This window comes from Mastigoproctus giganteus, chromosome 9, assembly GCF_048544385.1.
Source record: "Mastigoproctus giganteus isolate SK-2022 chromosome 9, ASM4854438v1, whole genome shotgun sequence".
Taxonomy (NCBI): Eukaryota; Metazoa; Arthropoda; class Arachnida; order Uropygi; family Thelyphonidae; genus Mastigoproctus; species Mastigoproctus giganteus.
The window spans coordinates 145420617-145442201 of record NC_143583.1 but is presented as its reverse complement, the minus strand read 5'-3'; the positions used below and the strand labels follow the sequence as shown (position 1 = coordinate 145442201).

The 21585-nt window shown below is 36.3% G+C and overlaps 1 protein-coding gene across 3 annotated transcripts in view; it reads left to right on the top strand.

The window, feature by feature from the left end:
- LOC150080795 (mesoderm induction early response protein 1) overlaps window positions 1-21585 on the top strand; it is a 174913-nt gene that overhangs the window by 48714 nt on the left and 104614 nt on the right. Inside the window, exon 1 of one of the 3 annotated variants that reach the window (XM_090381064.1) lies at window positions 6747-6829. The exons of the other annotated variants lie outside the window; for them this stretch is intronic. Coding sequence (XP_090237190.1) covers window positions 6811-6829 — 19 coding nt within the window. The 5' untranslated portion in view covers window positions 6747-6810. Of the gene's footprint in view, window positions 1-6746; window positions 6830-21585 lie in introns of those variants that run through there. 3 annotated transcript variants of the gene reach the window in all.

Here is a 21585-nt window from a genome sequence, read left to right as displayed (position 1 = left end):
GGAAATAACATCATCATTTCCAATAGCTGACCCATTGAATATTAAAAAAGCAAGAAAAGATATTATGACTCCCCACCTTGCAGCAGCCCTGGACAGATGTAAAATTAGTAACAGAGATGCTGTTCACATTTTAACAGCTTGCTTGTATGCAGTCTCATTGAATCTCAATGAATATGTGATTAATCGATCATCTATTAAAAGAAGCAGGGAAATATTAAGAGCAGAAAGGTATTTATCAATAAAATCAGTGGAAATGAACTTCCATTTTATAGTTTGTCATTGGGATGCAAAGATATTGCCCGATATTTTGGAAAAAAGAATATCAATTGGCTACCTGTGAATGCCAGTGGTTTAGATTTGGAACAGTTGTTAGGAGTACCTGCTATTGTATCATCTCAAGGAATAGAAGTATGCGCTGCCATATTTGACACTTTAGAAGAGTGGGATTTGACTGATACAGTTCAGGCATTCTGTTTTGATACCACAGCATCAAATATCGAATGTGTCATTGGATCGGCAGTTTTGCTTCAACAAAAGTTGAAACAAGACATCTTGTGTCTACTGTGTCACCATATGTTTGAGATACTGCTAGCTAGGTTTTTTTCATTGACAAAGGTGACTTAGCATCCAGTCCAGCCATCCCTTTATTCAAAAGGTTTGAGAACAAATGTGAAACTATGGGCAAGACAAAATATTCAGATTTCAAGACAGATGCTTCAGTTTACAAAGCTTTAAACAATGTTGCTGCAGAGGTCAAATCATTTGCTAAGCAGAAGCTAAGAGAAGAAGCCAGTCCAGCCATCCCTTTATTCAAAAGGTTTGAGAACAAATGTGAAACTATGGACAAGACAAAATATTCAGATTTCAAGACAGATGCTTCAGTTTACAAAGCTTTAAACAATGTTGCTGCAGAAGTCAAATCATTTGCTAAGCAGAAGCTAGGAGAAGAACAGCTATGCAATAATTACAGTGAGTTTCTTCAGTTGGTTCTAGTTTTTTTAGGAGAAAAAACAAATCTAAAATTTCGATCACTGGGTTCTTATCATATGGCAAGGTGAATGACGAAGTACTGTTTAAATAATTTTTTTATTCCGCGATCAATTTGAACTAAAGAAAAATAAAATTAAAGTAATCATGGAGATGTGTGTGTGTGTTTCTAATAAATTGCTATATAAAAGTTTGGTTTTCTACATCTAATATATTGGAAGCTCCATTACACAAGTTTTAAAAAAAATAAACGAAGTAGTTGCCAAAAGGACATTGAAAAGTTTTTGAACCACTTGTGGTATCTGAATCCAGAATGTGCTGCATTTTCAATATTTGACAACCAAATTGAAACAGATGAAAAACAGCGAATGGCTAGAAAAATAGTAAAAGAAAATCTGGATGATGAAGAACAAGAAATTGAGAAGAAAATGATTTTCAATCAAGATGTAACCAAGTTCATTTCTACCCACGAATTTATTATCCCCAAATTTGCTTAATTTATTTAAGAGGTTTAGAATATCCACTGAATTTTTACATATGGATCCATCTTCATCAAAATTTCAAGAAGACTATCCAAGAGGCAAGAAAATCATTTCTTCTTTGAAGAGTGTGAATGATCTGCTGAAAGAGGTTTCAAATTGATGGTGGAATACAATAACAAAATAACAAGGAATGAAGATCAAAAACAGTTTTTGTTACAGGTACATTTTATTATTTAAATTAGTTACTACGTATTTTTTTTTAATAAGGACGCATATTGCAGAAAAAAATTTGCATTACTGATTTTTTTTTAAACCTCGACTTAGTTCATTCAGGATTATCGGAAAAAATATACAAAGTAAATAAGGATGCAATGAATAAAGAGTACAAATGATAAAAATTGTTATAGATGTGTAAGTGGATCATCTTATTTTAATAAACACTATAAAAAAGTTCTTAATGTTTGTTCACGTTTTTGATTAAATACATCTCTACATTTAGAATATGATTATACTGTTAGTCACTGAAATTCAGTTTAGTTGTGGCACATATTAATATTATCCTATTGACTTGCATTTTTGTAGTTACTATTTTGCATGTGAAAGAACAAGAGACTAGAAAAAATTATTCTAAAATAATGATTTCTAAAAATAAGGACCACCCTAATCTACATATTTTAATGTAAATGTAAAATTAGTTTTTCTGTTTAACATCTTTCTCTTTTTATATTTAACATCCATAAATCAGAATATCACCAGTGAAATTATTGTAGTTGATATCAGATAGTATTATCTGATATCAACTACAATAATTTGTAAAATCTAAATCTGTGATTAAATAAAAGTCAGTTTTATAGAACTTTTAACATCCCAATTTTAATTTTTCATATTATCTTTTAATTCTTATGTGACTACAATAATATTGTGCCAATTATTGGTATAAAAGTTATTATTTTATGAAAATTATTATTAACATTGATGTAACATAAATTTAAATTCATTTGTTACTAATTTCAAAGTGAGGTTTAAGCATATGCATTAGAATCTTCTGTGTTTAAACTATGTTGTTATCTATCAGGCAGCAGTTTCTTCACATCGGAATTAATCCTCCTTAGTGTCAAAAATTATTTAGAGAATTCATCATCATCAGCCATTTTCAGTCCACTGCAGGATGAAGGCCTCTTCAGCAACTTTCCAGTTCCTTCTGTTTTGAGCACTGGCCATTAATTTACTACCCACAAACTCATGAATTTCATCTATCCATCTCCTCCTTTGTCTTCCAGGTTTTCTTCTAGCTCCTCTTGGATACCATTCTGTTATTTTCTTAGTCCATCTGTCATCATGTCTTCGAGCTATGTGTCCTGCCCAAGACCATTTTAGTTCTTTAGTTTTGATAAGAATGTCCTTTACTTGAGTTTGCTGCCTAATCCATGTGTTTCTCTTCTTATCTAACAGTCTGATTCCCAGTATAATTCATTCCATTCTTTGCTGTGCAGTTCTCAGCTTCTCTTCCATTCTTATGGTGAGTGCCCAAGTTTCACTTCCATAAGTCATGGTGGGGAGTATACATTGGTTCATTATTTTACGTTTCAGACAGACTGGGATATTGCTCTTCAGTATGTGACTATATTTCCTGAATGCTATCCATCCAAAATTTATTCTTCTCTTGACTTCCAGTCATTTATCATTATTACAGCTAATAACTTGTCCCAGATAAGTATATGACTCCACCTTTTCAATTACTGCTCCTTCAATCATTATTTCCCTTTCTGTGGCATACTTGTTCATCATTACTTTTGTTTTAGCCATATTCATCTTTAGTCCAAAATCCTTACTAGCTGTGCATAACTGATTAAGATTTTCCTCTAATTCTTTAGATCGTGGCTTATGACCACAATGTCATCTGCAAATTGTAAATGGTTTAGGTACTCTCCGTTTACATTGACTCCTTTCTGCGACCAGTCTAATCTTCTGAAAGCTTCCTCAAGGGCAGCAGTAAACAGCTTCAGAGATATTGTCTCCTTGTCGAACTCCTTTCTCAATTTTAAATTTCCTACTGTCTTTGTCTAGTCTAATGAAGGAGGTAGCGTTCTCATATATTTTCTTCAAAATCATAATATATGGGGTATCTATGCCTTGTTTTTCCAGTGCCTGAAACATTGCCTTATGCTGTATGGAGACAAATGCCTTTTCATAATCCACAAATGCCAGGCATAATGGTGTTTTATATTAATTTGCTTTCTCCATTAGCTGTGATATTACGTGAAGGTGATCCATAGTTGAGAATCCTTTCCTAAACCCAGCTTGCTCTTTCGGTTGATTCTCATCAAATATTCTTTCTAATCCATTAGGAATGACCCTTGTGAACAACTTGTAGATGTGGGATAACAAGCTAATTGGTCTATAATTTCCAATTTCTGATTTATCTCCTTTCTTATGCAGCAAAACTATGATTGCATTATTCCACTGCTTAGGCGTCACACCTTTTCTAATGCACTTTGTGAAGAGCCTTGCCAGTTTTTGTGTTGTCTCTTCCTCCCAATTTTAACAACTCTGCAGTAACTTCATCTTCCCCCGGGGCTTTCTGATTCTTCATTTTCTTCAATGCATGTTCTACCTCATCAGGAAGAATATCGGGTATGTCATATGTGTTGCTACTTTGCAATCCATCTTCCCCACTGCTGGCATCATTCCCCCTGCTCCTTGTATAATTCTCTATAGTAGTCTTCTGCTATTTGAATTATGCCTTCTCTACTGTTTATAAGTACACCATCGCTATTCTTCAGTTTCAGTATCATTTGTCTTTCTGTATTACTGCTCACGGCTGCTGATTTAAATCCTTTGTTTTCCCTTAATGCTTGTTCTACTTTTCTTGTGTTAAATCTTCTTATGTCCTCTCTGAGTCTCTTTCTAATGGCTTTGCATAACTCAGTATACTCAATTTTCTCCCTGTCAGTGTTTTTCTTGCTCTTCGTTTGTCGTCTTCGGTTCATCATAACAAGTGTTTCTTGACTAATTTTTTCTTCTTTGGATTTCTTTTTCCCTATAGGTTTCTTGGGTTTTATCACTTTCAGAAAGTTGTAATATTCCTCGCGGTCCTGAGCAGTCTGCAGAAGCTCAAACTTGTTCTTAAGTTCCAGTACATACTGCTTTTTCTCCTCTTCTGTTATCTCAAAGACCTTTGTATTATTTACTCGAGTCAGTTTTTTCCTTTCCTACATCTATATCAAGTGTACATCTTACCATTCTGTGATCACTTCCAACATTTACCTTATTCAGGACGGTAACATCATTCACAATATATCTTCTGTTAGTGAGGATGAAGTCAATTTCATTAGTAGTTAATCCATTTGGACTCTTCCATGCCCACTTTCTGTTCACCCTTTTCTTGAAAAAATTGTTCATTACTGACAATCCTCTAGATTCTGCAAATTCCACAAGTCTTTCACCTCTTTCATTTCTTTCATGAATTCCAAAATTTCCTATAGTTCCCCTTTCTGCACTGTTTTGTCTTTTTCCAACCTTAGCATTGAAGTCTCCCATAATAATAGTGTAGTGAGTTTTCTGCTCATCTAGAAGACTCTCTATTTCGGTGTACATTTCTTCAACCTCTTCATCATCATCGTTCGATGTTGGTGCATAAATCATTATAATCTTTAGCTTGTACCTCTTAGAAATCTTGAGTATTAGTCTTGACACCCTTGGTGATGTACTTTTGAATTCCAAAATGTTTTTAAAATCTTTTTGGACCAGAAACCCAACTCCACTCCTTTCACTGTTTCCATTGGTGTACAGCAGATTTCCACTTGATAAACTTATAAGTGATTCATTTCTTCTTCTTGTTTCAGCGAAACCGATGATATTCCAATTCACATTTTCTAATTCCTTTTCCAGCTCTAATATCCTGTCTTCACCGATGAGTGATCTTACGTTATAACAGGCCAAGTTCAGTTTCTGTGCATGGCAGCCTGGTCGTACCCAGAGATTCTTAGCACCCTCTGCTTCCACTCTGATCCTCTTGCTGCCGTAAGAGGGAGAGTGAAAGCTGCTGGGGACTGAGGGCCATTTGTTTTGTCGTGCTGTCATATGCTGGAGGGTTTAGTCTTTTCCTCTTCACGCTGACCAGGCGTCTTGAGGAGAACCACTCTACACGTTTGTTGCCACCTAAGTGACGTAACAGGGCTTACCATCGAGAAGGTGTGCATGAGTGGATTTTAGGTAGGCAGGCCAACCAGACTTCTCCTAAATCTTCTGTAATAGAGAGATATTGGATCCATCAGTGTTTTAGGCTGAGTGTCTGATAACACGCAGGATACCTGTTCCCCTCTAATAGAGAATTATATTTCATAAATTTTTACACCCAATATAGTTATTATTTAAGATGTTCATTGCATCTGACCCAGTAAGTGGTAAACAGCACTATAAGTGATGTGCCATTTTGTGTATATGCATTCAAAAAAGTGCTCAAGTGCTGTGCCATAACACATGTGGGCAGTCGTTCTTAAATGGTCAATAAATGAGAAAGTAAAAGCACATGAATTTAACAACTGCTTGATTTTTTTAGCACACTCATCGAATTCTACGCTATTAACAGCAATGCTTGGTTTTTTTTATAGCTTGGTGTGCAGTTTTAGTTGCTTATTTATTTTTCTTTATTTTTTTTTTTTATTTTATTATTAATTCTTTTTGCTTGTGTTGAGGTTAATTTTCATACCATAAAATAAAGTTTTCACGAAATTTTGAAGTTTGTTCTGGTTTACAGCTCAGCACAAAATTAGGTGTTTGCTTTTAGTTATGACTTACTTTTAGTTATGACTAGACTTACTTTTCAACCATTATTTCGCAAATTTTCAGGATGTTGTTTATTAATATTCCAAAAATTATGACACACTGAATGTACCTCTCAAATATAGACAGAAACAAACATGTTAAAGTTTTCATCATCAAGTCTAAGTACTGTAATACTAGTATAAGGTTAAAAAAAAATGTATAATAATTAAGTGAATTGCTTATTATTTATGCATTGATAAGTTGACCTTGGATGAAAGAAATTTTTTTATCTTATTCTGGCTTATTTAGGTGCACAGATTTCTATATGGCATATTGTTATTTTACATTCCAGTATTATATATTACTATCTATTATTAACTCATCGTTTTATTATAAAACTAACATGTGAAATATAGGCTTGAAAATTTAATTTCACTTTAAAAAAATAATAATATATATATAGTAAAATGAAATAAAATAAACTACCTATATGTTTTCCTCCTCACGTAGGTATCTATCCAGCTGACCACTGAATTTCCCCAAGTCGTCATCCTCATCCCATGAAAAAGATCCCATGAAGACAAGTTATTCAGGTAATTAACAACTTGCTGGCTAAAAGAAAACTCATATAACTTAGTCTGAATTCCTTTCCCTGAAATTTGAATTTGTGATCTCCCATTCTAGTATTAGTTTTAACAATGAAATTTTCACCTTCATTCATTTTACTATTGCCTCTCAGAGCCTTATAGATCTCATTCAGATCCCCTCTAAGGTGGGATTACCAGATGTCCTCGGAATTGACTACCTGCCCTTGGAACTTTTGTGGTTTTTAAAATGTATCCTCAGAAAAATACAAAGAAGAAAATGAAAGAGATTGGACCCTTGTGTACTGGGTGTGGGGAAACTTAGATAATCCTGCTGATGAATTGAATAGGTATTTCACATCAGTATTTACTGACAAAAGATCCTTCATGCTGAGGAGAGGCTGTGCAAGTGACACTAAAATGTATGAAATTAGCGATTTTGAAATTACAGATGATTAGAAAAACTTTTGAGCCTAAAAGGCAAATAAGGCTCCTGGAATTGATGGCATGTATACCCAGTAATTTTGAATGAGGCAGCCATAATGTGTATTAAACCATTGAGGTTAATTGTGAGGGCATCGTTGGAATTAGTTCAGATTTCTTTGGATTGGAGAAGTGCCACTGTATTGCCAATACATAAAGAGAGAAGTTAGTAACTATAGACCAGTTAGTCTGACTTCAGTGGTAGGGAAAATCTTGGAGGCAGTGACTAAGAGTGCAATCCGGAGACATTTAGATAGAAATGGCATTCTGAAGTACACACACACACACATACAACTTAGATTTGTTAAAAGAAAATCAAGTTTACCTAACCTGGTAAGCTATTTTGACACAGTTACTTATGAGCTGAATGTAAGGAACAATTTCAACATAGTTTATTTGTATTTTAGCAAGGCATTTGACTCATTTCCTCTCATGAGTAGTTACTGTAAAAGCTGGAACATGTTTGGATTACTTTTAAAGATTCTAAGATGGATCGTGATGTGTCTGCAGGGCAGAAGTCAGAGAGTTGTGATTAATGGATATTCTTCAGATTTTTGTAACATCAGAAGTGGGATTCCCCAAGGGTTGGTTTTTGAACTACTGTTGTTTCTGATTTTCATAAATGACATTGATGAAGGGATAGAGGATGTGATTTTAAAAATTTGCATATGATATAAAGATTGGTAGAGTCATTAATGATCAGTGGCAAGAAGTGCACCTTCAGCATGGTAACAGGCTTCAAGAATGGTCAGAAATGTGACAGCTATGTTTTAATGCAAAAGTAAAATGTAAGGTCTTACACTTGGGGAATAGCAATCCCAAATTAACTTATACATTTGATGGGGTTGAATTAAAAATAGTAGAGGAAGAACGGGATCTGGGAATGATATGGGCAGATATGAAGTTCTCTAAGCAGTGTAAACAAGCAGCCAGGAAAGCCCTGGTGTCCTATCAAGGATTTATCAAACCATATCCTGTAGAGATAGAGTGGTCATGTTTGTGTCCAAGTATGCAGACCTCATCTGAAAAAAAAAGACATTAACCTTTTTGAAAGGGTCCAAAGATAGGTAACTTGCATGACTTCAATGATTAGCAAAGGGGCAACCATACAAGGTAAGACTTCAATTATATGGGTTGCAGAGCTTGGCATCCAGGTATCTTAGAGGGGACCCAATTTAGGTTTATAAGGATTTGAGAGGGTTTAGTAAAATGAATGAAGGCAGAATTTTCACTGTTATAAAGAATTCCAGAACTAGAAGCCATAAATTCAAATTACAGAGGAAGAGATTTAGACTCGATTTTGGGAAGTTTTCTTTCAGCCAGAAAGTTGTTGGAACAAGTTGCCTCCACCAGTGGTTAAGGCTAACAATTTGAAGAAATTCAGAGGTTAGCTGGATAGTTACCTATGTGAGGAGGAAGGAAACACATAATTGGCATTTTCTTATCTCTTTTTTTTTTTTTTTTTTTTTTTGACCAGTGCAGCAAACACCTGTCGCTTCCTTGCACTATATGGCAAATACTTAATACTTGAAAGATGAATCACACAAATGTCACTGATAAGACATTCTCTTACCACTACTATGACTGTATTAGCATGAACGTGAGTGGCAAAGTTTGCCTTCACAACAAGTTACACTGGTATTTTCACTGCTCTCAAAGACATTTTGTTTGAAACTAGTGGGTAGTGCATTTGGCAGATTAACTGTTTAGAAATGATGTTATATTTCCAAAGAGTTAAAAACTTCTGTTTAGCTATTGTCTCATACAATGGTACACCCAAAAATTTTGTTCAAGGGGGACTTGTGCCTTTTACAATTGGTAGCTTTTATAAGCATTAACACATAACAGTATAGTTATAATATAAAACTAAATGTTCTGGGGGGGGGGACTTTATCCTCCTCTGTGAGTGACTTCACTATGATCTCATCTTTTAAATAAATGGTGGAATAGTCTTACTTTTAAACAAACAACTTGCATAAAAATCCTGACATCTGAAAGTAGTGCATTAGTAGTGAAACTTGTGAAAGCAAAGTTCTGGTGTCAGAATTAAGATTATTGCATTAACTGTCATTTAAATCCTGCTAGCTGCAAAAAAAAAAAAAAAATAAAATAAAATAATTAAAATAACATAAGAAGATAATCCTCCTACTCCTTATAATTTAATTATTTATTTCTATAATATATTTATTTTTATTATTTTTTTTTAATTTTTAAAATTTAATTAATATTAAAGTTATTAATATTGTAACTGTAATTTCATTTATTTAATTATTAATTAAATAAATTCATAATATTACTTATTTTATAAATGTCATTATTTAATTATTGTCCCCAAAAATACAGAATGGTATATGTTTATTTTCCATATTCCTTATGTTAAAGCTGTTTTGTCCTTATACTTTTAAGGGGAAAATATGTTACTCCTACTTTTAAGTGCATAGGTGCCAAGTGATATCTTGTGCAATTTATATGAGGTGTGGCAATAAAGTTCCCGGATTGGTGCTATTTCAGTCATGTTCAATGAGTTCGAAAGTAAACAGAAGTGTTATATTGTAGTTCAAACTTCCTCTGACAGATGGTGGTACAGAGAGGTGGTTTGTTAGTAGATTAACATTCAGTGTTAATTCAATTTTGCAATGGAGCAACAAACGAATATCAAATTTTGCGTTAAACTGGGAAAATCAGAAACAGAAGTGTATGAAATTTTTAAAAACTGCTTATGGTGATGAAAGGTTAAGGCATACCAGTGTTTGAATGGTATAAACAGTTCAAAGATGGATGTGAGGATGTTCACAATGACTAAAGAATTGGGTGGCTGTCAACCTCTTAAAATGAGAACGGTTGCAAAAGTTTGGGAAATTGTGGCAAGAGATTGTCATTTGACGCTCAGAAGAATGATGGTTGATGAGTTGGATATGAATAAGATGATGATTATTAAAATTCTGCATGAGGATTTAAGGATAAGGAATGTCTGTGAAAAATTTGTGTCACAGTCTCAGAGATGAGCAGAAGTAATGAAGAATGTCATCATGCAAAGATCTCATCCGGAGGTGCACTATAGCCAGTGTAGCTTATGCCCCATTAAACATCCATAACACACACACACACACACACACACACACACACACACACACACACACACACACACACACACACACACACACACACACACACACACACACCTCATCCATTCATAATTTCCTTAACCATACTGTCACCGGAGATGAGCATTTTGTTTCAGTATGACCTAGAGAGGCCCAAGTAGGTGCTGCAGCAATCTTCACTTAATTCACACTTCTCTCTCATTATCAGTGAAATGCAGTATCTTCACTGCTGAGCTTTACACTATAAACTTAGCTCGGGATCAGATTACTGAAGTTTTAATTACGTCTGCTTTAATATACACAGATTCAATCAGTGCTGTTTCTGCTATAAATAGCAATACCAACTCCTCTCATCCCTGTAATAAAACAAATAGATTCTAAGTTACTTGCTTGTAATGAGGTCAAATCAAATTGTGACATTCTGCTGGATCCCAGGACATTCTGGAATAACAGGAAATGAAAGAGCACATCTTTTGCAGCCAAACAACTGGATACTACTATTTCACAGACTTCTCAAGTTCCATATACTGATTACAAACACATTATCTGGTCACTAATCTGGAGAGGTTATCCAGGAAACAAACTTTATCGAATAAAACCAGACCCAAAGTTGTGGCTTTCCAGCTTCCGGAAAAGCAGGCAAGAAGAAATAATTTTATGAAGGCTAAGGATTGGGCATACTCACTTCACTCATCTATATCTATTAATGAATGACAGCACTCCCCAATGTGCATCATGTCATCTACATCATGTCAACTGACAACAGTCAGTTGACTAACAACTGACTGTTGTCATTTGTTAGTCAACTGTCACACTTTCTAAATATCCACTTAAACACCTTTAAATCATTTTAGGAGCATTAGCAACTCAGGCCATATTGCTCCGGGAATATGCGGTGGTCATTCCCTTGACCTTTCCGCATCCTCCATATTTGGTGGCGACGGTCTTGAACCCCGGTCTAATCAAGAAGCCTGTGCTATGCACTGCTGCTCCTTCCCACTTGGCTACGGAGGTGCCTTTTGCTAATACACGGCCATCACTAACATTATTACAAATTCTTTGAGATGATCCTAATAAGAGAACTGTTTACTTTCCTAAATTGTATAGGAATATATAATAAAATATAATAGTTATTTTACAATAAAGTTAGTATTTCATATTAACCATTAGAAAGACACAATGTGGCCATAGCAGCCTTTGTGTCATTGAATTCCATAACAACAACAATGATCCAGAGACGAAGTGTCAGAGCATGCAGTGGACTTCAAAATCATCACCAAGCTCAAAAAGTTTAAAAGTTTCATTTATAGAAGTCCAGGATCAAGACAATGCTGATCATGTTTTTTTGACAAATGATATGGTTCACAAGGAATTTTTAACTGAAGGGGAGAGAGTTAATGCTGCAGTCTACATATACAGGTGCTTCAAAGATTATTGAAGCACATTTCCCAGGTGAGGTCGCAATTTTGAGAGAAAAGCAACCTGGTTCTTGTTGCTATAATGCTCCCATCCATATCACACTTACCACAAGTTTAGACAAATACACCAACCGTTTAAATAAACTGATTTAATGTTAAAATAATACTGAATAGTATACTGAATAAAATGGTACAATAAAAACTGTAAAATAATAATTTACCAAAAACTGATTTACTATAAAACAAATAAAAATGAATTGGTCAATTTAAAATACATTAAAAATTATAAATTTTAAAAGCGATAAAACACCATTGAAGCTTTCGGGGGCTTCCGCTTCCTTTCTCAACAATAATGAAGTTCAAGTGACATATCCTTAAATATCAGGCTCACGGCACACGTGTCTGACCAGGCGCATGTTCAACACACCCTTCACGTGTGCTGGAACCGGAAATGGTCTGGGAGCGTGGCAAATTAAAACGTTTGTCTCTGGCAAGGACCACAGCCTCCAAAAGAGGGTGGAGCCGAACTCCCCTATCTATATTTGTACTATTGTTACCAGATGACCCAATCCACAAACTCTCCAGCCACTTGCAGTCCTAGAATCTATGCGCCTGGTCAAGGATGACAGCAATCTCAGGGGAGACCTGGTGTTGTTTTTTCCAATAGTGCTCAGCAATGGCAGACTTATTGAGCTCTGCTGTCTGTATAGCTCTAGTATGTTCTCCCAGACGGTCCTTAAGTCGTTGCCCTGTCTTCCCTATGTACCGTTCACCACAATCCAAGCATTTGATCTCATATACGACCCCACTACTAGAGTCCCTTTTGACCTGTGACACCACTGTGTGCAATCTCCGACCCGGGAACTGCACACAGTGTGTCTGAAAACCGCAAAGCATCCTCACAATGCAATCTGACAAGCCCGTATAGTAGGGAATATAAACTGTGGTAAGTGGTGCAGGTGGAACTACCTGATTATGCTCCACTTCTCTATTGTATTTATCAGTGAACCTTTGGGGGTAACCACATTTCATAAGATCCGTCATAACTTGCCTAATTTCTTTCTCTCCCTCTTCAGAGGTACTACAATATGTCCTCACCCTACCCATAAGTGCCCTAGCCACACTATTTTTATGTTGGGCAATCTGAGCCGACTTATAATGTGTGTACTGGCCCCTACACATTGATTTCCTATAGGCCTTGGTTCTAAGCCTGGGGCCTTCCCTGTACACCATTATATCCCGAAATTGTAGGGTGCTGTCTACTTCTACCTCTGAGGTAAATTGTATGAAAGAAGAGAAACCATTGAGAAAACTAACCACATCTTCCTCTCTCTCCCCTTTTTTACTATAGTGAATGTGTCATCCACATATCGTTTCCACTTATACATAGGGAACTCTTACCTCGCAAAAATCCTGTTCTCTAATTCTTCCATAGCTAAGTTTGTGACAATAGCGCTGATTGGAGAATCCATAGCTCTGCAGTGAACCTGCTTATACATCACTCCTTGAAATACCAAGGTAGTACTTGAAAGACATAATTCAACACCACAGCATATATCTTCCATATTTAGGTGGGATCTAGCACTTAAGGTATCATCCTTCTCTTAGGCCAACTTGACACATTCTACCCCATGCACTATGGGGATACACGTGAATAATGATACAACATCCAACGACATCATAGTCTTGTCCTCCCCCTATGTCTTAATGCTTTACAAAATTCACGAACTCCACACTATCTTTAATGACCAATGTGGACCGACCCACTACCGGGGCAATCAGCTGCACCAGAAATTTAGATAGAGCATAAGTGGGGCTACCAATAAAGGAAACTATGGGTCGTAGTGGAACATTTACTTTGTGTGTCTTGGGCAACCCATAAAATCTGGGCAGCCGACACCCTGTTGCATGCATGGACCAGTATTTCTCCTTTGAAATCTTCTCTGTTTTCAACCAGGATAGTAACATCTTATTCACACGCTGTTCAAAGCCAGCCAATGGGTTTCTATGAATAATCTTGTATGTATCACTATCACGTAATAAATCTAACACTTTCTTTTGGTAATCCTCCTTACTTAGTACAACAGTTGATCTACCTTTGTCTGCTGGTAAAATTACAATATCATCATCCCATTTAAGTTCTTCTAACGCTTTCTTCTGTTTAAGGGTAAGATTTGAAGCAGCCATTTTTGCCTGGCTCAATATAGCAACAGTTTTAACACGAATTTGATTAGCAGTGGATTCCAGTAGTTTACTAATGGCCCTCTCAATGCCCATGGTTGTTTCAGTAATTGGAGGTTTAGGGGGTAATAATGCAAATTTGGGTCCTAGAGCCAACAATCCCTCTTGTTCTTGGGTTAAAGGTTTGCCACTTAAGTTCTGGATGAAATCAGAATGACCACCTCTAAATATAGTGGTCTGTTCCTCCAATAACGTGTTGAACTTATTAATATGTCTCTATTTGTATGAATATGCAATCCTATTCGTTCTCTCCAGAAGTAATCTCTTAACGCTCACCAGGTGCAGGGGGGACAATCTGTAACTATTTTTTCCTAATGATGCTTCAGTCAATCTCCTATTACACCTCAGGTCATCATGTAGTTCATCAATCCACGCATTCAAAACCTTTTGATACCATACAATAATCCTAGCCATACGAGCATCTTTAAATTAAAGCACCATTAAATTAAAGCACAATTAAAGCACCATTAAATTAAAGCACAATTAAAGCACCATTTAAAGACGCTCGTATGGCTAGGATTATTGTATGGTATCAAAAGAAGGTTTTGAATGCATGGATTCAGAAACTACATGATGACCTGAGGTGTAATAGGAGATTGATTGAAGCATCATTAGGTAATATCAGTAGCAGATTGTCCCCCCTGCACCTGGTGAGCGTTAAGGAGAGGGTAAATAGGATTGCATGTTCATGCAAACAGAGACATATTAATAAGTTCAACACGTTATTGGAGGAACAGACCACTATATTTAGAGGTGGTCACCATTCTGATTTCATCCAGAACTTAAGTGGCAAACCTTTAACCGAAGAACAAGAGGGGTTGTTGGCTCTAGGACCCAATTTTGCATTATTACCCCCTAAACCTCCAATTAATGAAACAACCATGGGAATTGAGAGGACCATTAGTAAACTACCGGAATCCATTGCTAATCAAATTCGTGTTAAAACCATTGCTATATTTGAGCCAGGCAAAAATGGCTGCTTCAAATCTTACCCTTAAACAGAAGAAAGCGTTAGAAGAACTTAAATGGGATGATGATATTGTAATTTTACCAGCAGACAAAGTTAGATCAACTGCTGTACTAAGTAAGGAGGATTACCAAAAGAAAGTGTTAGATTTATTACGTGATAGTGATACATACAAGATTATTCATAGAAACCCATTGGCTGGCTTAGAACAGCGTGTGAATAAGATGTTACTATCCTGGTTGAAAACAGAGAAGATTTCAAAGAAAAAATACTGGTCCATGCATGCAACAAGGTGTCGGCTGCCCAGATTTTATGAGTTGCCCAAGATGCACAAAGTAAATGTTCCACTACGACCCATAGTTTCCTTTATTGGTAGCCCTACTTATGCTCTATCTAAATTTCTGGTGCAGCTGATTGCCCCGGTAGTGGGTCAGTCCACGTTGGTCATTAAAGATAGTGTGGAGTTCATGAATTTTGTAAAGTGTCAAGATATAGGGGGAGGACAAGACTATGATGTCATTGGATGTTGTATCATTATTCACGTGTATCCCCATAGTGCATGGGGTAGAATGTGTCAAGTTGACCTTAGAGAAGGATGATACCTTAAGTGCTAGATCTCACCTAAATATGGAAGATATATGCTGTGGTGTTGAATTATGTCTTTCAAGTACTACCTTGGTATTTCAAGGAGTGATGTATAAGCAGGTTCACTGCAGAGCTATGGGTTCTCCAATCAGTGCTATTGTTGCAAACTTAGTTATGGAAGAATTAGAGAACAGGATTTTTGCAAGGTTGGAGTTCCCTATGCGTAAGTGGAAATGATATATGGATGACACATTCACTATAGTAAAAAAGGGAAGAGAGGAAGATGTGGTTAGTTTTCTCAACGGTTTCTCTCCTTTCATACAATTTACCTCAGAGGTAGAAGTAGACGGCACCCTGCCATTTTTGGATATAATGGTGTACAGAGAAGGCCCCAGGCTTAGAACTAAGGTCTATAGGAAATCAATGTGTAGGGGCCAGTACACACATTATAAGTCAGCTCAGACTGCCCAACATAAAAATAGTGTGGCTAGGGCACTTATGGGTAGGGTGAGGACACATTGTAGTACCTTTGAGGAGGGAGAGAAAGAAATTAGGCAAGTTATGACGGATATTATGAAATGCGGTTACCCCCAGAGGTTCATTGATAAATACAATAGAGAAGTGGAGCATAATCAGGTAGTTCCGCCTGCACTGCTTACCACTGTTTATATTCCCTACTATCCGGGCTTGTCAGATCGCATTGCAAGGATGCTTCGCGACTTTCAGACACGCTGTGTGCAGCTCCCGGGTCAGAGATTGCACACAGTGGTGTCACAGGTCAAAGACCCCATTACTAGGGACTCTAGTAGTGGGGTCGTATGTAAGATCAAATGCCTGGATTGTGGGGAACGGTACGTAGGGAAGACAGGGCAAAGACTTAAGGACCATCTGGGAGAACATACTAGAGCTATACAGACCACAGATCTCAATAAGTCTGCCATTGCCGAGCACTATTGGGAAAAACAACACCAGGTCTCCCCCGAGAATGTTGTCATCCTTGACCGGGCACATAGATTCTGGGACCGCAAGTGGCTGGAGAATTTGTGGATTGGGTCATCTGGTAGCAATAGTAGGAATGGAGATAGGGGAGTTCGGCTCCACCCCCTTTTGGTGGCTGTTGTCCTTGCCAGAGACAAGCATTTTAATTTGCCACGATCCCAGACCCTGGTCAGACACATGTGCCGTGAGACTGATATTTAAGGATGTGTCGCTTGAACTTCATTATTGTTGAGAAAAGAGGCGGAAGCCCCCGAAAGCTTCAATGGTATTTTATTGCTTTTAAAATTTATAATTTTTAATGTATTTTAAATTGACCAATTCATTTTTATTTGTTTTATAGTAAGTCAGTTTTTGGTAAATTATTATTTTACAAATTTTATTGTACCATTTTATTCAGTATACTATTCAGTATTATTTTAACATTAAATCAGTTTATTTAAACGGTTAGTGTATTTGTCTAAACTTGTGGTATGTATAAATCCAACCTCAGAGGCCTTTTTACAGACATATCACACTTGTTGTGAAGACATTTCTGACAAAACATGGCATTGGACAGATCAGTCATCCACCCTACCCTTCTGATCTAGAACCAATGGACTTCTTCCTCTTTTCCAAGGTGAAACCTGCCCTCAAAGGAAAGAGATTTCAGGATATTCAGGACATAAAGAAAATGTAATTGCCAGACTGAACATCATCTCTTTGGATACCTTTGCTGACTCTTGTCAGAACATTTTGAGTATAATAAGTGCATTGAATCAGGTGATGATTATTTTGAATAAAAATAAAACCATTTTGAACTCCACTCTGTGTTCCTTTTATTGCACCAGTCCAGGAACTTAATTGTCACACCTCATAGAGTTCTTTTTCTAAGCAAATTATTATCTTTAATTTCTAGCACCTTTCTGACTTCATTGCAAGTGACGTGTTACTTAAAAGGTTTTAAGTAGCAATCCAGAAAGGAACTCTGCCTTTCTTGGCTTGTATATATTTACTGGGAGGGAAGCACATAATTTGTATATTCTTATCTACATGTTTTTTGGTTGTTGTTGGGTTTTTTTTTTTTTTTTTTTGGCAGTGCAGCAAAATCTGTGACTTCCTATTGCTGTTATTTGTACTTCTTCCTATTACTGCTATTTGTACTAACCCAACTAACTTTCTCAACTTCTTGGTCACTTGTGCACTGCTCCTGCCTCCACATTCCCGGGCCAGAAACCTGGAAGAAGAAAGCCCCCTCTCACAGGGGCTTTCTTCTTCCAGATTAAAAAAGGAAAAACAATGGATTAAGATACATAACCACCAGCGTTTCTAATAATACATTCCTTGTTAACACTGCTGGTAAGTAAGCTTTCTCCTTTTGTCATCTAGAGATGTCTCAAAAATGCAGCAGGTTCACCAGAAACTGAAATGGCTTCAGTCAGATTTGTTGGTTGAAACCACTCAAGCAAGACATTCAAAACCACTATTGAAATTATCTTCCATAAGTGGAATTTCAGTTAAAGTCATACCATTGAACTACTTGAAATTAATGATACTCAGTAGTGTTCAGTAAATCACACTTGTGTGATTTACTGAACACTACTGAAGAAGGAATAATCGTGGAATTGCAAGAACAAAAAGTAACATAAGCAAGACAAATAATGATCCTTAAGGATGATAACCCAGTTCCAATGCATAACATAATGCTGACCTTTGCTCCTTTGCCAACCTCAGTTAAGTAAGCTACTGCCTCAGTTAAAGCAAACTACACACCCAGCTTACCAAATCCCAAATGGTGTTTCAAATGCCTGATTGTAGGTCAAAAAAACCATTCACAAATAATGTATTGCAAAAATCTCCTGAATGCCCAAATTGAAGAGCAACCACCCAGCATTTGAAATCATATGAGCTGTGGAAAACTGAAAGAAAAATACAAATGTATAAAAGTTTTTGATATAAAGTATATTAAAAATAGTTATATATCAAGAAGAAAGCAAGTCAAGTTAACTATGCAAAAGTACACTTATACTTCCTCTGCCAAAAATGACCAAACTGTAACAACCTACACAGAGGTATCAATTCTGCCCGATACATCCATTGAAGAATGCTCACAATCTATACTCTCAACATGTTATCCTACTTCCAAACCAAGTTTAGTTGAAGTGAATAATAATCCTATCACAGTTCCACTTAAAATCACACCAAGTGATAAAATACCAAAGAGATCACAAAGGCAACATACCATTCAGTTTACACTGTCAAACTGAAACAGCATTGACATGGAAGATATAACCACATAAGAGGAAGCAGTACTTGATCTCTGTGCAGTGGATAACATGCTCACCTATTCAAACCAATGATGTAGCAGAGAGTACAGATTCTGGATGCCTTTTTTTTTTTTTTTTTTTCCTTAAAGATAAAACCAGATATGACCGTAAAAGCAATCACTCACAAGAAATAGACATTCACCTTCCCTTATTAAACCAAATAATGTTGCACATTGTACAATGGAATTGCAGTGGTTTATGCAGCAATACCGATGGTACCTATGATTTAATCTCCGGATATAATTCTGTAGCCTTGCAAGAGACTAATCTAACTCCACGAGTACCTTTTCATCAATTAAAAATTTTTCAACTCACAGAAAAGATAGAAATCCTTCAGTTTTCACACGTGTAGGTGTTGCAATTTTAGTTGACTGTAAAATACCTTCTAGAAATATTCTGCTTCTGACCCACTTAAAGCTATTATTGTACACGTAGCAGTGGGAGAAACACTAACTCTAGTCTCATTGTATCTACTACCTAACAATATCTACACATTGAAAGAACTAGATCTTATAAAACAAATGTCACCACCCATTTGTCTCCTTGGTGACTTCAATGCACCATCAATTATAGGGATCTGCCCACATGGACAATAGAAGACACTGGATAGATAGAGAAACTACTAAAACAGCTGAATCTAACCTTCCCACTGATCTATGTCAGCAATTACATATTCATTTTTACCCTTATATTGTTCCCCAGTATAGAATGGACAGTTTTAAATGACCTGCATAACAGTGATATTTTTCAACTGTATGCAGAATTCAGATGCTACAAATACTATGCCCTGATCATTGAATGAAAATGAAGGTTCTCTAAAGCAGATTTGGCAAAGTATTCAGCCTACATTTCCTTTGATATTGAGCTTATCAGATTATAGCCCATTTATGATATCACTGAACACATTACTAAGCGAATTCTGTCTGCAGCTTCTAAAGCAATACCTTAGCATGCAGATAAGAAACATTAATCACTGGCAGAATGAATCTTATGAAAACTAAAAAGAAAAAAATAAAGCTTAGAACCTGTTCCGTAGGTTTCCAACCACCAACAAATTCAATATAAAATGCTTAAAGCAAAAGCACAACAGGTAATCTAATTGAGGTATATCAGGCCTTGAATAGTTTGAGCAAGCTCAATGCTGATGGGATTCTTCCTCTTTCTCAGATTACTAATCTAAGGGGCAAATTCAAATTGAGGAAAGACAATTGTAGAATAGAAAGAAAAGCCAAAAAAAAGACTCATAAATAGTTTGCCTCTGCTATCACAAAGGATACTAGCAGTTGAATTATATAGGAAAAAAATTTGACAACTAAATTTGACAGCTAAGGCTGGAGCAGAAATCTACTGATTTCTGCTCCAGCCTTAGCCAAGAATAGACAGGAAATATCTTCTCCTCAAGAAATAGCCAACACCTTTCCTCTCAAATGTCTGCCACTTCAGCATATGACAGATCTTTTCTACAAATCAAGGCTTTAGCAGTAGGATACAAGATAAATTTCCATATTACCTAACGTTTTGCCTACAATAAGCCTTTTAATCTACTTGAACTTTAAGCAGCACTAAATTGATCGCTCAACAGCACAGCACTACCCATTGGAATCTTTTATGTAATGCTAACACAACTAAACAGTACAGCCTTGATTCTACTGTTAACATTCTGTAACCAGGTTTTTTCTTGAAGGTACATATCCCTATTCCTGGCATACTCCATTATTTCAACATTTACTAAATCATGAAGGAACTAATCGCCCCTGCAAAATTATTGAACAATCTCCTTCACCAGCAGGCGCCTCCGTAGCCAGGTGGGAAGGAGCAGCAGTGCATAGCACACACTTCTTGATTAGACCGGGGTTCGAACCCGTCACCACCAAATACGGAGGATGCGGAAAGGTCAGGGAATGACCACCGCATATCCCAGAGCAATATGGCCTTAGTTGCTAATGCCCCTAAAAACCAAATAACAAACAAACCTTCACCAGCTGTCTAAGTAAAATGCAAGAAAGAATGAAAGATACACAGGCAAAATTACCTGGATACTAAAGCACTGATAAATGACAAACAATTTGGATTTTGACAAAATAGATCCACTTTAGATCTTACGTGCAAAAGCTGAAACTAACATCTACAATGCTTTAGTAAAAATTGAGCATCTTGTAATATCTTGATATTGAAATGGCTTTTGACACTACCTGTAGGTATAAGATACTGCGAGAACTTTATTCCCTGAGATTGCAAGGACACTTACTGCAATTCATTCAAAATTTACTTCAACACAACATTTCAAGTCTGTTGTCAAACTTACATTCTCAATTTTATACACAAAAGGAAGGTGTCCCACAGGGATTGTTGTTCAACACTACTCTGTTTTTTTTCACTTTGGCTAAACACCGTGACACAGAATGATATTCTGTGTCACGCTGTATATATAGTTCTACAGTACCTCAGTACTGTAGAACTATATATACAGTGGCAGACAAAAAAAACTGCATTGCTTGTAAATTTTACAAATAATGTGTTTTGTGCTGCATTGTGGGTTGCAGAAATGTTTGAAATGCATTTGTTAGATGGAATATATATATAACTCTGTGAATGAAATCCAATAAAAAGACTCTACCTGATATACCTAATTGCCATAAATAGCTTCCCAAAGGGTAAAATGCAT